This window comes from Octopus sinensis, linkage group LG4 (genome assembly GCF_006345805.1).
Source record: "Octopus sinensis linkage group LG4, ASM634580v1, whole genome shotgun sequence".
NCBI lineage: Eukaryota > Metazoa > Mollusca > Cephalopoda > Octopoda > Octopodidae > Octopus > Octopus sinensis.
The window spans coordinates 87,694,866-87,715,697 of NC_043000.1; the positions used below are offsets into that span (position 1 = coordinate 87,694,866).

The 20,832-nt window shown below is 34.3% G+C and overlaps 1 protein-coding gene across 1 annotated transcript in view; it reads right to left on the minus strand.

The window, feature by feature from the left end:
* Positions 1 to 2,204: 2,204 nt before the first annotated feature.
* The window catches only part of LOC115210881 (focadhesin), a 321,641-nt gene continuing 303,013 nt past the window's right edge, over positions 2,205 to 20,832 (minus strand). Inside the window, exons 37-39 of the mRNA XM_029779651.2 lie at positions 17,819 to 18,061; positions 11,621 to 11,696; positions 2,205 to 2,445 (exon numbers count right to left, since the gene is read on the minus strand). Coding sequence (XP_029635511.1) covers positions 2,342 to 2,445; positions 11,621 to 11,696; positions 17,819 to 18,061 — 423 coding nt within the window. The 3' untranslated portion in view covers positions 2,205 to 2,341. The remainder of the gene's footprint in view (positions 2,446 to 11,620; positions 11,697 to 17,818; positions 18,062 to 20,832) is intronic.

Here is a 20,832-nt window from a genome sequence, read left to right on the forward strand (position 1 = left end):
CCATGGAACTGTTGATTTGGGTAGCTGGTCCCTCAATTGGGTCAACATTTGGCAGACTCTCCTCCTCCCACTCATTCTCTACATTCAGCAGTCTTTCATAATGACATTTCCAAGCCTCTTTCTTTGCAGAAGCATTACATGCAAGAGCACCCATAAGTATATATTTCTCGCCTATGACATCGTGATTTTCTCTTACACACTGTTTTGCAATCCAAAACACTTCAGTTCTTTTGGTTCTCACATCACTGAACATTGGCAAACTTCTTTTTTTGCTTCTCCCTTGGCTAGATATACTTGTCTCCTAGCATCCCTTCTCATTGATACAGTATCCTGCTACCTCCATTCTTCAAAGCCTGTTTCTTAGTTCTAATGGCCCTGTCTACTGCATCATTCCACCACCACATTATCCTAGGTCTGGATGGGACTTTGCAACAGCCACAGATTTGATCTGTAGCACCCAGCAAGCTGTCCATCAGGAATTCCCACTTGCCCTCTATGTCACAAGTCTGTAGCACCACCTCCCCTTCATCAAATTTCTCAATTAGGCTGTCTCTAAATCTCTGACCATATGAAGGGTCCTTCAGCTTCCAAATCCTTCTTTTCCAGATTGGAGTCTAAAGTCACTAATGACTAGTCTATAATGCTGGGGTACATTCTTCACCAGGCAGGGTCTTTTATTTAGGAGCAACCATGCATCCTGCTGTTTGGTGAGAATGTAATCAATCTGGCATGCACAGACACCTGATTGGTAGGTTATCAGGTGGTTGGCTGGCTTCCTGAAGTTCATGTTGCAGATCAAAAGGTTATTTGCATTACAGAACTCCAGTAGCCTTGTTCCCTCATATACACAATAGCCCTCATGCACACCATGGAAGACACCAAGCTGCCGTCCAACATGCCCATTGAAATCCCCAGCCATGAAGAGATCATTGTCACTCGTCTTTGAGGTAGCCTGCTTGAGGGGCAAAGGCAGAGATAATTGTCACTATACTGTTCTGTAAGAATAGCCTAAGCTTAAGCACTCTATCACCCATTTTGGCTACCTTTATGACCTTATCCACCAATTTATCTGCAAGAAGTATGCCCACACCACCTATCCTGTCACTGTTACCTTTCCAGAAGATTTTATACTGATGTGTTTTGCCTGTGAGAAACCTGGTTGAAGCTCCTCTCCACCTTACCTTTTGGATGCAACATGCATTAAAACGCCTCTGGGAAAAGTGTGAGGGAACATAACTTAATTATAGGTGCCCCACCAATGTTAAAAACTGTATGTCAGAGAGGTCTCCATCAGTACATGGTATGATTATACAATCTGACAGGAAGCTTCCAATCCAAGAGACAGAAAACTGGTGGAACCTACATACAAAGAGTTCAGCTAAGAGTTCTGCGTGCCAGACAATAGTGAATAGCTATTGGCATCAAATGTCAAGTGCAGCAACATTGTTTTCATTAGTGAAAGGCTCAATGGAGAGTAATACAGGAGAGTATTTCCAGTTGACCTTCTTATACAGAAGCCATACTGACAGGAGATTAAAGGTGTTGAAGAATGTTGTTATTAATGATTGCTTCATCTCCATTGAGATGTTGGAAGGTAAGGTCAGAGCATTTGCCCTTTATGGAAATGTGACACACAACAACAAGTTTCTGAAGATTATTTTTTTCAGCATCTGCTAAGTTAATCGTATATTTATGAATAGCATGATAATATTTTAAGAAAGATATGAACTAAAATTAGTTAAACAGATTACCACCATTAATCTCGAGATTATATCTCTTATCTTTTACTTATTTCAGTCAATTGACTGTAGCCATGCTGGGGCACCACATTGAAGGATTTTAATTGAATAAATCAACCATGGTACTTATGTTTTTAAAGTATGGTACTTATTCTATAGGTTACTTTTGCTGAACCACTATGTTATGAGCGTGTAAACACACCAAACCTGTTGTCAAGCAGTGGTGGGAGACAAACACAAAGACATACACACACACAAAGATATATACATATATACATGATAGACTTCTTTCAGTTTCCTTCTATCAAATCCATTCACAAGGTTTTGATCAACCCGAGGCTATAGAAGACGCCTGCCTAATGTACCATGCAGTGGGAATGAATCCAGAACCATGTGGTTGGGAAGCGAGCTTCTTACCACATAGCAACACCTCAGCCTATTTACTGATTTGGGGCAACTGAAGGAAAAGAACAATATTTTGGGGATAGATTTTATTTCCAAAATATATTTGAAAGAGGCATTTTTATTTTACTTTATACACAACAAAAACAAAAAAATTGGTAATTCCTCAGGAAGTTAGATGCTAACTTTATATGAAAATGTTACTCTTGTTCTTTTACAGTTGGTTCAAGTAAATCTTTAAAAACTTTGTTCCAGACTGATGCCCTTTTGAATTCTTTGGTATTCCGCAGGTTGCACAAACAATCTGTAGGAAAAAAAATGCACATAATGGTATTAATATTTAGAAAAAAACAAATTTACCAAGAGTTATGGAATATGAAGTAGAGATTTTCTTTCATAAGTGAAGTATTTGAGTTGTGAAAGAAGATGATTGTGGATTGCAATCTGCCATGAAGTTTCACTAAAACGTAATATTTAGCTCATTATGCAATAACTATAATTATATCTTATATGAGTATGAAGCATTAAGTAATGCTTAATTCTATTTATTAAAACCTAAACTCATATAATAGTTCTACAATTGGCTCATCAGAGGTGCAGCAAAATTGTTGATTCATATTAGTTAAAAGCTAATTATCTAGAAAATAATTAATGAAATTTTTGAAGTTGATAATTAAAAGAACAGGTTTAGCATGTAAGGATTGATGAATTTTACCATCTTACCAATGTTTGTCTTAATTAGTCCTAATATTTGACTAATTGTCAAATATTTATCAGCTGTATTTGTGGTTCAAATACAGTAAACCATTTCTGGACAAATGAAAGATTAAAAATAGTTACATTTGAATTCTCTAATCTGGTATGCGATAACAATATCTTCAAATGTATAACTATAAGTCTCACCACTTTTTATCTACACTGACAGTTTCTTAAGAACTTAAGAATAAACTTGATAATTAAATTTACGTACAAAGATAAAGGTATAGATTATGTCCAAGAGACAGGAATATCTGAAATTGTTGGTTGTTGGCACCAAATTGAGAATCAGTGATTCATCATCATGAATTTTAATCCTATGCCTCTACTTTGATATAAGTTATTGTATATCTTCAAAAGTATATCTATGTCACCACTTTGCAACTGTACTGAAAACCTCAAGGGAATTAAAGTACAACAAATTAAATTAATGTTCAGAGATAATAGTAAATATTGTGTCCAGAGATAAGAGAAACTGAAAGTGTTAGGTGCTGGCACTAAACTCAGAACCAGTGATTTTAAACTTTAAACTCTGTCTGAATTGATTTAACTTCTTTACATTTTAGAATTTGTAATATAAACCACTATATCAATCAGAAACAGCAACTAACATTTATCAAATTTTACTATAATTTGACAGCAAAATAAACATTGATAGTGTGGTGTCATGACCAGAATTTAAAAAAAATGGAAGATATTTCATGAAAATCAAGAAAAGACATCAGTTCTAAAAACCCATGTGTATTAAAGAGAACTACAAAGATTTTACAAAATGCTCAATAAAAATTTTGGTTTGTAACTATTTAGCATTCAATCTTGTTAAATGTAATAATTATTTATTTACATTTTTTAATTAATCCTGCATTATGTTGTAGCTTTGAGATTTTGATGAAGTGATTGTATATTTTTGCATAATGATGTTGTAGGGTAGGTGTGAGAGGCTGGATCTGGCCATTTTGAGCTTCAAACTGGTAGAATATTTGTGCTGGATATAGCTGGTTTAAATGCTGAAGGGTTAATGTCTAGAATATTTCATTGGAAGTTAGGTACTTTACTATGAGTTGCAGGCAATAATAGGTTTAAGAAGCAGAAAATAATACATATAGAACACTAATTAATTATAAATATATAAACGTAGGATAGAAGTAATATAATAGAATATCTTATTTCATTTGCACAAATTCATTTAACCTCACTATCATGACATTCAGAAGACAAAATCATGTATAAGTGTTTTGGCTTATTTCTCGTCTTCTGTATGTATGTTTTATCTTTTATTTTTAAATGTCAAAGTTCATATAACCAAGTCTGCAGTAATGTTCTTGGTTGTAGATAGGTAGGTTGGTAGGTAGGTAGGTTGGTAGGTAGATAGGTAGGTAGATAGGTAAGTATATATGTATGTATGTATGTATGTATGTATGTACGTATAGATATGTACATATAGATATATATCGATATATGTTTAGATATGTAAAATAAATATTATTATTTAATTGAATGCCACAAATCCATTTCCAAGTGTATGTATATATATATATATGTGTGTGTGTGTGTGTGTGTATGTATATATATGTGTGTATGTATACATATATATATATATATATAATATATATATATATATATATATATATATATAAACACATACATACATATATACATATCTAAACGAACATATCTATACATATCTATATATACATATCTCCATACATATGTACATAAGTATGTACATACATACATACATACATACGTACATATGTACATATGTACGTATGTATATATGTATGTATATATGTATGTATGTATATATGTATGTATGTACGTATAAATCAGAATTGCAGCTTACCAAAATTGGAGCAATGTTGCTGTCTTTGCAATATATTATATGAATGTTTGAATGAATATATGTTTATTATCATCATTTAACATCTGTTTTCCCTGCTGGCACTAGTTGGATGGTTCGACAATAACTGCCAAATCAAAAAACTGCATCAAGCTATGTTGTCTGCTTTGAGGAGATGGTGATGGGGATTGTACAACAAATCACTAGTTGTCTCAGCCTTTTGTCATCTCCAGTATGAGGATCAATATTGGAAGATCATTTTCCACAATTTTGCTTCATATTTTCTTGGGTCTTCTTCTTCCAAAGGTTTCCTTCACATTTACAGATTGGCACTACTTTAAGCAGGTGCTTTCATCCTTATACATCACATGACTTTATCAGCACAGTCTTCTCTCTAGCACACAACATTTGATGCCACTTATGCCCAATTTTCTTCTCAATGCTTTTACACTTTGTAGCAGATGCACAGTGCATTGCACTTCCAGTGAAGCATACTGGCTTCATTTCTTTCAAGCCATTGCATATCCTCTGCATGCACTGTCCATATCTTACTGGCATGTGGCATAGCTGTTCATACACAGGAATCATACAATCTGCCTTTTATGCTGACGAGAGGCCCTATTTAACCAAAAAAGGTAATACATGTATGGACAGATGGACATTATAAATATAAATATGTGTGTGTACATGTATATATATATATATATATATGTATATGTATATATATATATATATATATATGTATATATATATATATATATATATCATCATCATCATCATCATCATTTAACATGTTTTCCATGCTAGCATGCAGGCTGCACACACACAGAGGAGCTGCACCAGGCTCCAGTCTGATCTGGCAGTGTTTCTACAGCTGGATGCCCTTTGTAATACCAACCCCTCTATGAGAATAATTATATGTTTACAAGGGCTGGATAGGCATCTCCAACATGCTACTCCACACTGATGATGATCAAAGACTCAGAAACTAGACTCTGGCTGCTGCATTAGCTGGGTGGAGGTGCTTATCTTCCTTTGTAAACATAAGGACGAAGGAAATGTGTCAAGGCTGACAGGAAGCATTGCTGCTTCCTAGGGCTAAATAGCAGTAGTATTATTCCCTTCATGGGACTGTCATATTAAGTTGACAGCATACAACTACTTTATCGTATCACTACTGCATAAATCTCTCTGAGAGATTTAGAAATGTATTATTTCTATTTTTGAAATCAGTGAATGTATTTCACTAAAATAATTATATGTTTACAAGGGCTGGATAAGCATCTCCAACTAGCAAGCTATGCTACTCCAGAGCTCTTTTGAGTTTTGTTTTTGAGAAGCAAGACCGAATGATGCAAGACTGTCATGTTGGGCAGAATGAGAAATGATGACATGAAAGCGTATGTGGAGATTGTAGAAACGCAGGAAGCAATGAATGGAGGAAGACTGAAGCATCAGTAGATAGAGTGGGATATAAAGAAGTTAAGAAAATACAGCAATATGGAGAAGTTTGAGGAAGAATTAACAATACTTGTTATGCTGGAAGAAGAAAATAGAAAGAAGAACAGTTAAATTTCGAACCTTTTCAAATGAAAACAGAAGGATAGAGAGAGTACCAGAAAATGAGATTGAGACACTAATTTTGAACAGCATAGAGGAGAAAATTGTGTTCATAAATAAAGGAAAAGAATATGGAACTGTAGAGGTAACTTTTAAGAAAGAAGAGGACGTGGTAGCTAACAGCAAACAAGTAACAGAAGGCAGAAAATGGTCACTATTACCCAGCATGATGGGAAACACTTTAATAAGAGCCAGAGTGGGAAGACTGCTCCCAACGATAGAGCCAGAATGGGTGATAGTGGCAATTTTTGGAGAAAAGCTACGAAAAGGTAGCCTTGATTTGGAAATACAACTAGTCAGCAAAACTGAATGTAAAAATTTCTGGGGATACGGCATTGAAATAATCGGAGCTGTAACCCCAGAATATTACAAAGAAGTCCCAGAAATAATAGCGTTACCAACAGGAGATAGATTAGACATAATTAATTATGACAGACAGACTACCCAGATGTTATAGGTGTGGTCTGAGAGGCCATAAAATTAAAGACTGTAAACCAGTCGAGGAAGTGGCAAAGGAAGTAATGGAAAGTATTATAGAAGAACAAAGACAATGGGCAGAGGAACAGGTGGAGAAGGAAAAAACAGAAGAAATAAAAAGCAGAAAATGGGAAAGGAAAAAATCCCAAACAATAATGGAAATAAAAAGAAGCAAAAACAAGGAAGAGGCAAAACAACATGAAACTAAAGTTATGGAAGAGCTAACAGCAGAGATGTCGGAAGAGGAAATAGAGATACAAAGGAATGAGGAGGCAAAACAGGGGAACCAGGAGAGATACGCAAAGAGAGAATGAACAAGTACAGTTGAACAGAGATACAGATGAACACAATTTTCTCCTTTATGCTGCTCAAAATTAATGTCTCAGTCTCATTTTCTGGTGCTCTCTCTATCCTTCTGTTTTCATTTGAAAAGATTCAAAATTTAACTGTTCTTCATTCTATTTTCTTCTTCTCTTCTTCTGGCATAACAAGTATTGTTAATTCTTCCTCAAACTTCATGAACCGGAATATGAGAGAGTGCAGAATGTGGAGTTGCAGTGGAGAGAAGAACCAGAACGGCGAGTAGGTGAAGGAAGGAAAAAGCATAGAGGAAAACAAAAAACGGAGAGAAACATAACGGGAAAGGATGAAAATGATAAGTAGAAAATAAGAAGGAAAAAAGAAAAATGAACATAATAAATTGTAATAATGAAAACTTGATGAACAGACAATTACATTGTAAAAAAAAAAAAGAAAAAAGAAAGAAATATAATTCGTAAAAGGACATATATGAACGGTAGAACAAAAAATTAAAGAAAAGGACACAGTTTCGCATTGTAGCAAAGCTAGCATAGATGTAAAAATCAATGTTTTTTGTAAAGTTTTTTTGTAAGTTTAACAAAGTAAGTTCTATGTACAGATAATCACAGTTCATCTTGCAGTAAGGGCAAGGTGACTGTCTCATTTACATCCTGTTTATATTCATTTCATTTTCATTTTTACATTTGTTTTGTGTCCCTGCATGTATTTTGTATTGTCCCCTCTATATAATCAGGCCATTGTGCCTATAATAAAGAAATAAAGTCATGCTACTCCACACTGATAATGAGCAAAGACTCAGAAACTAGTCTCTGGCTGCTGCATTAGCTGGGTGGAGGTGCTTATCTCCCTCTTGTAAACATAAGGATGCAGGAAATGTGTCAAGGCCGACAGGAAGCATTGCTGCTTCCTAGGACTAAATAGCAGTAGTATTATTCCCTTCATGAGACTGTCATATTAAGTTGACAGTATACAACTACTTTATATATATATATATATATGTATATATATATATATATATTATATATATATATATATTTATATATAATGTCAGGTCCTTAAGAATGAAATGCCTGATTTTCTTATGCACTACGTTTGACAGTCGTTAACTCTAAAGTTTTATCCTGACAATTCTTTGTTTTACAACACTAAAGAGTTAGATCATCATTTTCCAAAATGCAATTCATGGTGTCTGATTATATTGTGAGTTTTCTCTTATAAATCCTTTTTTGTTAACCCATGGAGAGATAAAATTTTTTTTTGTTTACGAATATGGGTTCTGTTGTGGAACCAATGCATCTGAGACAGCTTGTAACATCAATGAGGTGTTTGGTGAAGATGTAGCGAATGAGTGCACTGTACGTCGATAGTTTGAGAAATTCTGGACTGGTGACTTTATTCTTGGAAATCAGCTCTGTAGTAGACCTGAGGCCAAAGTGGGTAATGAAGAGCTGGAAACTGTAGTGGAAGCGGATACATCTCAAACTACGCATGAACTAGCAGCAAGGTTTGATATTTTGATTCCAACTGTATTGGACCATCTGAAACAAACTGGCATGGTAAAGTAGCTGGAACAAGTGGATACCACGTGAATTGAACAAGCATCAAATGACACATCCTCTTGAAACTTGCTGTTCTTTGCTGTCATGGCATAAAAGTGAACCATTTTTTGCATTGTATTGTTACATGTGATGAAAAATGAATTCTTTTCAATAGCAAGCATTCTGTACCATGGTGTCTGTTTGGTGGCACAGCACTGGTGTCACCCACTACAGCTTCATGAGACCTGGCAAGTCAATTACAGCAGATGCATACATCAACCAACTGGATGAAATGATGAGTGAAATTGCAATTAAATAACTGAGATTGGTCAATAGAGACAGTCCAATTCTCTTGCAAGACAATGCTCAGCCACATGTTGCACAAAGAACGCTACTCAAGTTACAGGAACTGAACTTGGAAGCACTCTGTCATCCACTATATTCACCAGACCTTGCACCAACTGACTATCATGTTTTCCAGGCATTAGACAACTTTTTGTAAAGAAAAAACTTCAAATCTGAAGAAGATGCTAAAACAGCCTTTCATGATTTCATCTCCTCTTGCTCTCCAGAATTCTTTGCTGCCAGCATAAATAAGCTACTGATAAAACTGGCAAAATTGTGTTAATAATTTAGGTGTATACATTGATTAACTGCATTGCTTTTCGTTGAGATAAAGTAAAATAAACTTTCAGTTCAAAATTGGACATTTCCTTCTTAATGACCTGATATATATATATATATATATATGAATAAAAAAAAAAATGGAGTTAACGCAGGTGTAATCAAATATTTTTACTTTTGACACATGTTTCGAAAATTCCACTGATACTATTCAAAAGAATAAATGGTATAAACAATGCTGCCCTGGTAACTATTTATTTTTTTTTTCCGTGTTAATTGTTAACAAGGTAAAAATACACCCATCTATTTATATATATATATATATATATGCTTTGTGTGAATTTATGCATGCATGTATGATTTCCTGCATATGTATTTATATATGTATATATGCATATATGCAGATGCATGCAAAACACACCAATGCAGGCATATGCATTCATTGTTTTAAAAAATATTACTTTAAAGCATTACTTAAATAATAGCACAAGTTCATGAGGAAAGTTATTAGTGTGACCTCACTTGTAAGAAGTTTAAAACATAGAATATTCCCAGAAGAGCCAGCAATGAAATGAAAAATTAGAGTTTGAAGCACTTGAGTATATGTAGAACTTACATATACTCAAGAAATAATACTGGAACCATTTCATCACTGATTAGGAAACATATATAATGTAGCTACTTGACTAAGTAATTCATGAAAACGAAAAATAAATCCTACAAAAGGTTGAAAGATACTCCAAAAAATATATTTAAGCAGGCCCTACTTTATTACATAATTTATATCCTACAGAGTGGCTTCCAGCTAAATATACAAAATATGTACAAAACTCAATTATAAGGCTTAATCAAATGTACACAGAGAATAGACTGAATTATAAACAGTACCAAATTATTCTTTCATATTCTGACTTCCTTTCCCTAATTTATGAATATCATACTAATAGTTAATGTTTGTTCATGCAAAACAGAATTACACAGAATATGGGACTTGGCTACACAGTGTAAAGGAATGGACATTTTCATAGGACTTTGAATTCTTTTTTCACTTTCCAGTGATGACCACACCATCCCCGTTTTTCTTATTTCTTCCATCCTACTTCCTAAAATTGACATCTTTGAAAGGTCAACAGCCCTTGTGAGAAAATGTGTTTATTTACAAATATGTTGATAGGTGTACAATGGAAAGAGAAAAAGAAATATGCTTGTAATGAAATTTCAATGAATCAACCATATCAAATTGAAAAGAAACCACTCTCTCTCTCTCTCTCTGCCCTTTCCCCATCCTTTATTATTATTATTTTTTTTCTCCTCTTTCTTGATTGTCCTGAAATCTTTCTCTCCATCTATTTCCCCACCTCTTTACTTTCCCCTCTCTCTCTTTCCTTGCTTTTCCAACAAAATAAAAACAATATTTTCCTCTTGTAAACAAAGCAAAAAAACATCCCATTCATATAAATGAATAACGAAATATACTGTTTTTACCATTTTGATTTTGTCTTGACAAGTTCGAAAAACAAATGAAAGTGCTAATAATGGATTATCCAAAATTCTAACTGCCTCCTGTTTCTCAATATATATATATATATATATATATATATATATACATATAAACAACTTATAAATAAGGGCAAACGAAATAATTTCTAATGCCAAATATGTCGAAAATTGGACATATTGTCCATTACCATATAATTTTTCACAATATGCATGCATATTGTGAAAAATTAGAAATTTTTTCGTTTGCCCTTATTTATAAGTTGTTTATAATTTTGACCATTAAAGGTATTTTTTAATATGCTGGCCATTGATAAAATTTTTTTTTTCGAAAAAAAAAAAAAAAATTATCCTACATTAAATATATATATATACATATATATGTTCATGGTTTAATAAGTTTTCTTTACAACCACATCATTCTGTGTTTCTTCCATATGTGCATTTCTTTAGGTGAGTGTGCTCTTGCTGAGAAATTTCCAGATAAACCAGTGTTGTAAAATAAAAATACTTTATCCCTCCACCCATGTTGCAGAGATTCCCTTACACTTTGCACTATCCCCATTGGAAGTGCAGTTAACCAGGGATTGGCTCAATGATATTGGTCACAAAATACAGAACATAAAAAAAAAAAACCTAGTAATTATTTATGTTTTAGCACCCATCTTAATTGCTTCTCTTTAAAAGTAAAATGGAAAAAACTGTTATAAAAGGATTGAAGAACAAGGTTGGATAATTTCTAAATTATCTGTCAGTAGGAGAAATTAAAATAAAGGTTAAAAAGAAAAAAAAAAAAGACAACTTACTATTTAGAATTCTTTTAGTTTGAGGTGTGATCTTGTCATCTGGTAGTTCATACATAATTAACAACCAGTCAATAAACTGAAATTATACAAATAAGATAATATAACAGTTAAACAAGTTGGATGTGATGTAAATGGTACTTGTGAATTGTAGTTTTGTAGTTATATTTGTTGATGCTGCCATATAAATGGTACCCATGAATCATAGTTGTGGTTGTTGCCAGTACGGTATAAAAGGCACTTGTGAATTATCATGACCGTTGTCAGTGCCATGTCAATGACAACCCTGCATTGTAATTGTGGTTGTTGTTGTTGCTGGTGTCATGTAAATGGTGCCCATGCTGATGGCATATAAAAGCACTTACTACACTCCTAGAGTGGTTGGCATTAAGAAGGGCAACCAGCCATAGAAATCATGCCAAATCAGCCTGGAACCTGGTGCAGCTCTCTGGCTTGTCAGTTCCAGTTAAACCATCTAGTTTGTGCCAGCATGGACAGTGGACATTAAATGATGATGATGATGATGATGATGATGATGATGAATGTGAAAGGATGCTGCTTAACCCTTTCGTTGCTGTATTTATTTTGAGATGCTCTGTGTTTCTTTCAATTACTTTAACTATAACAAAGAATTTAGTAAAATAACTTCATTATCATTAAGCCAGTGTTAGGAACATAAATTGTGACTAAGGTTTGGTGGAAGATTTTAATTCAAAACTTATGAAAAGAAGACATTTGTATTACAAAGCCAGAGCCGGTTTCAGCCGGGTTGGTAATGAAAGGGTTAAATAATCTAAGAAAATAAGATGAAAATTTGATAATGACAATGATGATGTATGTGATTTGGAGATGACTCCCTGATTAATATAGTAATTATGATGATAATGTTGTTACTGATGGTGATAATAAAGTAAATGTTAGTCTGATTTGCAGTGATATTCTTTTACAATTTATTTTATTTTACTCTACATTCTAAAAATGGTTTAGGTAGGTTAATTTTAATGCTAAAATAATCCGAAAAAACATTGTATGCAATAAATCTACATTTTCTAGTTAAGAGTATTAGATAACCTGATCCATGTTTTACAATATTACAGTTCTATAACTAAGAGACAATATACAGATCAAAGAATAACTAAATAGTATAGGGGTAGCTAAAGTAGACCACCTATATTTTACTCTAAGGTTTACTATTTCTGCTGCACTGTTAAAGCTTCAGGTTATAAGCATCACTTTATAATAATAATAATAATAATAATAATAATAATAATAATAATAATAATGAGGAAATTATTGTATACAGTGCTCAGGTGCACTACAACTTGTCAAAAGTGTGTGTAAAGCATATGCAGTAATGTACAAATGTCTGGAAAGTGAACAGTGTATGAGTCAGATATATGCTTGTGTGTGGATGGAGGGGTGAAAATCAGGTGTAGTGTTGGCAAATCTCAGGAAGCATGGAAGTTTTGAAGGATGCAGTGCTCTGACAACAAACAACTGATGCCAGCAGTTTGTTCCATACTTCAGCAACTCTTAGCGTGAAGAAATGTTTCTGAAAGCCATGGGAGCTGTGCTGTTTTCTGACTCTGTAAACATGTTCACAGGTGCTAGACAGGTGGAGTTTGAAAAGGTGCTCAGAGTTATTGTTAATAATTTTATGGGTGTCTGCCATGGTTAATAATTTTATGGGTGTCTGCCAAGTCAGCTGCCAGATGTTGGAGTTTCAATGTATCCATACCCAGGGAAGTAAGGCGTTCAGAATATGGCAAATGCCTGATGGCGGGTATTCTCTTAATTGCACGTCACTGAATGGTTTCCAGATGATTAATATCCTGGGCAAGATAGGGGTTCCAGACCAGTGATGCAAATTTTAGGTGAGGCCACACCATCGCTAATGAAATAATTTTGTGTTCTAATGCCAGACACTAACACTAAAAGTTGACATCCAAGTAAAAGTCCAAAATGTTTAATTCTAATTCAAAATTCAAAATGTTTCTTCACTGTTAAACATAAAAATCCCAAATCTTTTTCTGGAAAGTTCTTATATTCTAGTTTAGTGAAAAATCTATGGATAACTAAAAGGTTTACAATGTTCAGATTATGTAAAGGAAGGGTTTAAAATTAATGTCAGAGTTAATATTCAATAAGAAGCTTTGGTTTTAAGCAAATATCCATCAATATACAGTCATATACTCTGTAATCTTGTCATTGAAGCTATTATAAAAGAAACTAAGTTGGACATAGTGGGTTCTCTAAACAAATAATTTGGCTCTCATGATGTAATCAATCTAGAAGCAGTAAAATTTTGAAATACAAAAGTGATGTTGCCTCCAGTAAAAATGGTTGAAAGTGGGTAAGATCAATACAAAGTCATTTACTAGTGTTCTAGAGTGTTCAACACCATTGGGAAAATAACTATGCTTCTCACATATGTGTGTGTGTGCACGAAGAAAGTGAGACAGTAAGAAAGAGAGAGATGATAGAAGTTTAGTTTTTTGTAAACATGAACTATAACAGAATTTTACTCCAACTAAAAATCAATACTATACACCTTAAGCAACTATTAACAAAGGCAGCCACATACTGAAGACAATGAATCACACTACTGGCCTACAGGAGACAACAGATTAAGTTATATTACTTAAAAGACATAATTAGTATAGGTAAAGAATCAATTATTGTACAATGTCTAGAATACAAAGTTTAATGACAATGATATATGGCAGTGAACATTTGAGAACTTAGTGATGTAATAACAACTATAAGCATGTGGTAAGCAGTACAATGGACAAATATAGGATCAGTGAGTTATCTAAAATCAACTATAGGAGGTAAACTTTCACAAATGAAATGAAACAGGGATAGCATGTTTCAAAATATGGTGTTGTGATAGAAATCTAAGGCCAGTACAAAAATGAACATTTTATATTGGTAACAGTGATGGTAGTAGTAATAATTCTGCAATTTAAGAATAATAATATTGATTGTACACATACAGTGGAATAATTTTAGGTAAATAATGTTGAATGAGTAGAATAACAATAAAAATGGTTGAATCATAACAAAGTGTTGCAGTTAGTGTACATGTAGGAGTTCACCAAGGATCAGTTCTCAGCTCCCTCTTGTTTATCATAGTCCTCCAGGCTATAACAGGAATTTAAGACTGGCTAACCTTGACCTTGGTAGAACTTTAATTCAGGATGTAACGATGAGCGAAAAACTGCTAAGTATTTTGTCCAGTGCACTAATGATTCTGACAGTACATGGATTTACTAAAGAAATAAACATAAAATTTGGTTTAGAAAAATGTGCCAAAGCAACTTTTAAAAGAGGAAAACTAGTTAAGAGTAGCAACATCACACGAGATAAAGCAAATGAAATAAGAGAATTAGACCAAAGCCAGACATACAAATGCATAGGAATCAACGAACCAGATACAATACAATGCACACAAATGAAATAGAAGATAAGAAAAGAATACTATAGACAAGTTAGCTTAATATCGAAAACAGAGCTCAATGTGAAAAACAAGATAATAGGTATCAAAACTCTAGCTGTCCCTGTAATAAGTTACAGCAACAATATTCTTAACTGGGTTCTAAATGAACTAATCAAAATAGACAGGAAAACAAGAAAAATAATGACAGGATTTAGGATACATCACCCAAAATCTGACATGGAAGGTGGTAGAGGCCTTATACAGTTAGAAAACTATGATAAAATAACCACCATAGGACTACAAAAATACCTGCTTCAGAAGCAAGGAAAGTTAATATAAATAACCACAAAACACGAACAAAACAAAAAACTGTTTTCAGTCTTTAAGGAAGCTGACAAATACAAAAAAGAAATCATAGTATCTAACAACTAGGAAGAAATAGAAGAAACAACAAAAGCTGTAAAACAAATGAAATCCAAACTAAAACTGGAACAGCAATGGATCATGATAAGACAATGGCAAGAAAAGCCCCTTCATGGCAAATACTGGGTTAAACTAAACAGAAAAGAAATAGATAAAGCCAAATCCCAACAATGGTTGAGAAGATCAGGACTCAAAGCAGAGACTGAAGGATTTTTAATTGTAGTACAAAGTCAAAGCCTCCCCACCAAAAATTACTAAAAACATGTAATAAAAAGAAATACAAATAACTTCAGAATATTTGGTGATGGAGAAGAAATAGAAAATCATATTGTCTCTGGCTGCCCAGTCCTGGCTAAGAAGGAATATATTCACAGACACAACAGAGTTGGGATCTATATATACTGGAAGTTATACCAACACTATGGAATAACAACAGAAAATAGATGGTATAGGTACATGCTAGAAAACGTCACAGAAAATGAGAAAGCAACCATACTATGAGATATGCTAATACACACAGATAGAAAAATTAAGGTCAATAGGCTGGATATAGTTGTCAGAGATCAATAAAAAATGCTTTCTAACTGATGTATCAATACCAGCAGTTGACAACGTTTCTCTAAAAGAAACGGAAGAACTTTCAAAATACAAAGAACAGGAAATAGAGGTAACTTGAATGTAGAGTCTAGAAACAGAAACAATTCCTATCATAGTTGGTGCATTAGATATGATAAAAAAAATATTCAGACAAATACATAGCAAAAAACACCAAGACTAACAAGTGTATATAACATACAGAAAATAGTAATACTAGGCACCACACACAACCTATGTAAAACACCTTCAATACAGTAACAATAAGAGCATCACAACAAACCACAGCACATACCCAAAGCATACAGAGCTGTGGTCAGTAGTGCAGTGAAAGTATGTGATAAAAATAAGACTACAGAATAATGATGTTTCTGCTGTGCTGCATCTGTAACAGAGTGGATGAAACCATTGCCTATATGATGAACGAATGCCCTGGACTTGCCCCAAACCTCATCATGTTGTGGTGACATGACCACATAGTGAAAGTGCTGCATTGGAAACTGTGGAAAAAGTGGGGGCAAGAGAGAAAGAGAGAGGCAAGACATGGAATAAGTACAAACTGCAGAGAGTGACAGTGTTGGAGACTAGCAAAATCCTCTAGAATTTCCCAATCCAAACCGATCAGGTGCTAGTTGATGTTTTGTGCCCTTTTGACCCATGAATAGTCAAGAAGGAAGGTGAAAAAATAGATAAATATAACCCTCTTAAGTACAAAATAGCCCAGCTAAAGAAAATGAAGATGAAGATAGTGCCAATTATAAGAATAATCAGGAAAGTACCAGATAGTTGAAAAAAATGGATAGCATGGTACCATAGGCTGCAGGTAGCAAGCCTGCTACACATGCAAGACTCCAGGAATTCCAACAAAACCTGTGATAAAAAGAAAATAATAATATAGTCCTTTATGCAAAAGTAAAAGGTCTGAAACTCTGCGAAAGTGAGCTAGTTGATGACATGAACCCCAGTGCTTGACATGTACTTATTTCATTGACCCAGAAAAGATTAAAAGCAAAGGTGATGATGATGATGCTAACAGTGGTGGTGGTGATAGTGGTTGTTGTTATGGTAGTGGTTTGTGGTGGTAAAAATGATGGTGGTGGTCTTAGTGATGAGGATAATTTGAACCTTAACTATTGATAAGGAGTTCAGTGGCAAACCCAAATATAAATAAATCTTGGTTAGAATTTCCAATCATGAGTGTTCAATAGATCAATCAATTGAAATACCAGACTCGTAGAATTAGCACGCAAGCGGCTGAGTATTCCTCACATGAAATCAAATAGGACACAGTGTGTGTGACAAAGTTGAAAAATTTGAATTACAGATACAATCCATCCAATGGCATTCCATACAGTTTCCATCTGCTCAATTTCACTCTCAAAGTTTGGGTTGACCTGAGGTTATAGAGAAACACATTTGCATAACATGCCATGCAATGGGATTGAACCTGAGACTACATGATTGTGAAGTGAACACTAACCATTCAGCCATAAATGATACGCAGAAAGTTTACTTATATAAAAGACATTATTTAAAAATATATAATTCATAGTATCCTTACAAAGACTTCAGCAAATTATCAATTTAATTTCAAGTGATAATTCTAAGTGATTAATTTAGAAGGTAAGAAAACTATTTTCCATTAATTATAACTCAAGCAATAAATATTATCCTAAGAGTTCTAATAATGTCAAGCTAATAGCAGCTAATTACAACAGTGAAAATATATAAATATGGAAACTTGCCATGTTAAGTACTGCTTTCCAAGGTTCTTGAGTTAAACAAGTGACACAAGTTGGCAACAACTGGAGCCAATAATTGGGTTGATGCTTTAAAGAGAGAGAGATTTCCTGCATTTTTATACCATCTTGATGTTTTTCGACCAAATCCACCATAAATGCTGGATGTTGACCAGATATTGTGCTGGCTATAGATGATGTCCAACAACAAATGGCTGCTGAAACTATCTGAATTGCAAAATCTAAAGCCTGCAAAAAAAAAAAAAATTCAACAGAGAATAATTTATTAATTCATAGACACAATATCTATAAATAATTTGAGACATAAGATACACCTTTTTTTTTCCTAATAGACATATAACTTTAGATTCCCTGAGAAACACTATGGTTACACAGCAGGTTTTAGTTCATCATGATCGTAATATATATATATCATCATCATCATCGTTTAACGTCCGTTTTCCGCGCTATATATATATATATATATAAATACAAAACTAGTTACCAGAAATAAGACATGCCTGGTGTAAGCTATGGACACATGAGAGGTGCAGCAATATCAAAAGAAGGCTATCTGGGAAAATAGATTTTGTGTGTGGCAGATGCACAGGGGCAATAAATACTGAAAATGTGCAGAAAACAGCTTCCATTACATACCAGGGGGGAAAAACTAGAAGTAGTTGATAGCTTCTGTTACCTAGGTGACCAAGTCAGTACTGGGGGTGGATGCTCTGAGAGCATAGCTGCTAGAATAAGAATAGCCTGGGCAAAGTTCAGAGAGTTCCTACCTCTGCTGCTAACAAAGAGCCTTTCACTCAGAGTGAAAGGTAGAGTGTATAATGCATGTGTGCGAACTGCCATGCTACATGGCAGTCAAACATGGGCTGTGACTGCTAAGGAGATGTGTAAGCTTGCAAGAAATGAAGCTAGTATGCTCCGCTGGATGTATAATGGCAGTCTACGTACACAACATAGCGTAGGTGCTGAGAGAGAAAAGTTGGATGCAAGAAGCATCAGATGTGGTGTGCAAGAAAGATGACTGTGCTGGTATGGTCATGTGTTGCGTATGGATGAGGACAGCTGTGGGGGGAACCTGTGGAAGTAGTAGACACAGGAAGATCTGCGATGAGGTGATGAAGCATGACCTTTGAACGTTGGGCCTCATGGAGGCAATGAAAAGCAACCGAGACCTTTGGAGAAATGCTGTGCTTGAAAAAATCCAGCAAGCCAAGTGAGACCATAACCGTGGCTTATGCCAGTGTTACATAACCAGCCCATTTAAGAATACCCTTCAATTATTGGGCAATATACTGTACTTGAGAAGATCAGTTCAGTCAAGCGAAATTAGTCGTGGCCAATGCCAGTACCACCTGACTGGTACTCATGCCGGTGGCATGTAGAAAGCACCATTCTAGTGTGGTCGATGCCAGTCCCACTGACACTTTATACAAGTGTCTTCTGGTATAGCCTCAGGCTGGTGAAAGCCTGTCATGTGTGTGTGTGCGTGTGTGTGTGTTTACGTGCTTGTATCCCCACTACCACTTGACAACCAGTGCTGGGGTCAATTCGCTCAACTAAAAATTCTTCAAGGCAGTGCCCCAGCATGACCGCAGTCTAATGACTGAAACAAATAAAAGATAAAAGATACTAATACAATACACCCTCATAGGCTCACCTTGCATGTAAAATATGGAGCAAAACATTATAATAACACACACCACGAAACAAAATTAGATAGGAAAATTCTAAAGAATACATGTGTACTCTAAATACTAGAGGAGAATACAGTCAATAAAATTCCCCACAGATATAGAGCATTAATTGTGGAAGCCATATGCATATTGTAATACAATGCTGAAATCAACATGCAAACATACACACCAAAAAGTTAATGTGTGGCTACTGACATAAAAACCTGAAAGTCAAAAATTTGACAGCAGCAAGCAAATCAACACATGACTGCTGATGTATGGAGCTAATGGATAAACATGATTTGGCAGGAAGTCTGCGGGAATTCAACTAGTGTATAAAGAAACAAAATAGATGCCAAATATATTCAATTTGCGAGAATAAGACTGTGAAGGTCTGGAAACATTGAATATGAATTTAGGAAATTTATTGTTCCAAACCAACTGTAAAAAAAACTAATAAGAAAATACTAAAAATATAAACTAACTAAAGATAAAACATGAACACAGTTTGTATTTAATGAAACATTTTCTTTTTATATAACTATCAAACTTTAGCCTTACTGAAAAAAATAAATAAGGTTTTTTGTTGTGAGCAGAAAAAATTGCTAGTTTCTAATATTAGATCTTTATCAGAGAAAAGGACACACATCTCTTGTCTTCTGAGATATTAATGGCTAATAGTTGTTTATAGTGTGTAGAAACTAGGATTCAGTTAAACTGGTCAGTCTAATTTGCATAACAGTACATGCACTGACAAGGTGCATTATTTAATTCATAGTGTCATACATAATACAAAATTAAAAATATTTTAAACTACCAGTGATAATTCAATAAATATGTGGTATCAGTCAATTATTTATTTCTTATGATATGACATTAGCTAAGAGAGTGGGTAAATATCTGGTGTCTTAATGAGGAAAACATGGATTTGAAATACACAAAGACAAGAGAATCATTAATTGACCAAGATTTTTTCCAACAACTACATTTGTATGCTGTCTACCCATGACAGGTAAACTCCCATAGCAAGAAAGAGTTGTTGTTAGAGATCACAACTTCTTTTCTTCTTTTTTGACTTAATGTTTTCAAGATGAAAGGAAAGGAGGAACCTTCAAATCAGTCTTAGTCGAGATGGTTACAATATGTTAGACTAGGCATAAGCAAACTTCTTGAGACGTGGGCTGCATGTGATATGATGCTTCATCAGTTATGTTGTACTACAAATAAATTCAAAGTAATTTTTTGTTAGACGAGCAAGTCAGAAAGTCCTATGGGCTGCATGTAGTAGTTTGCCCATGACTGCATTAGACACTGTAAAAGACATTCAAA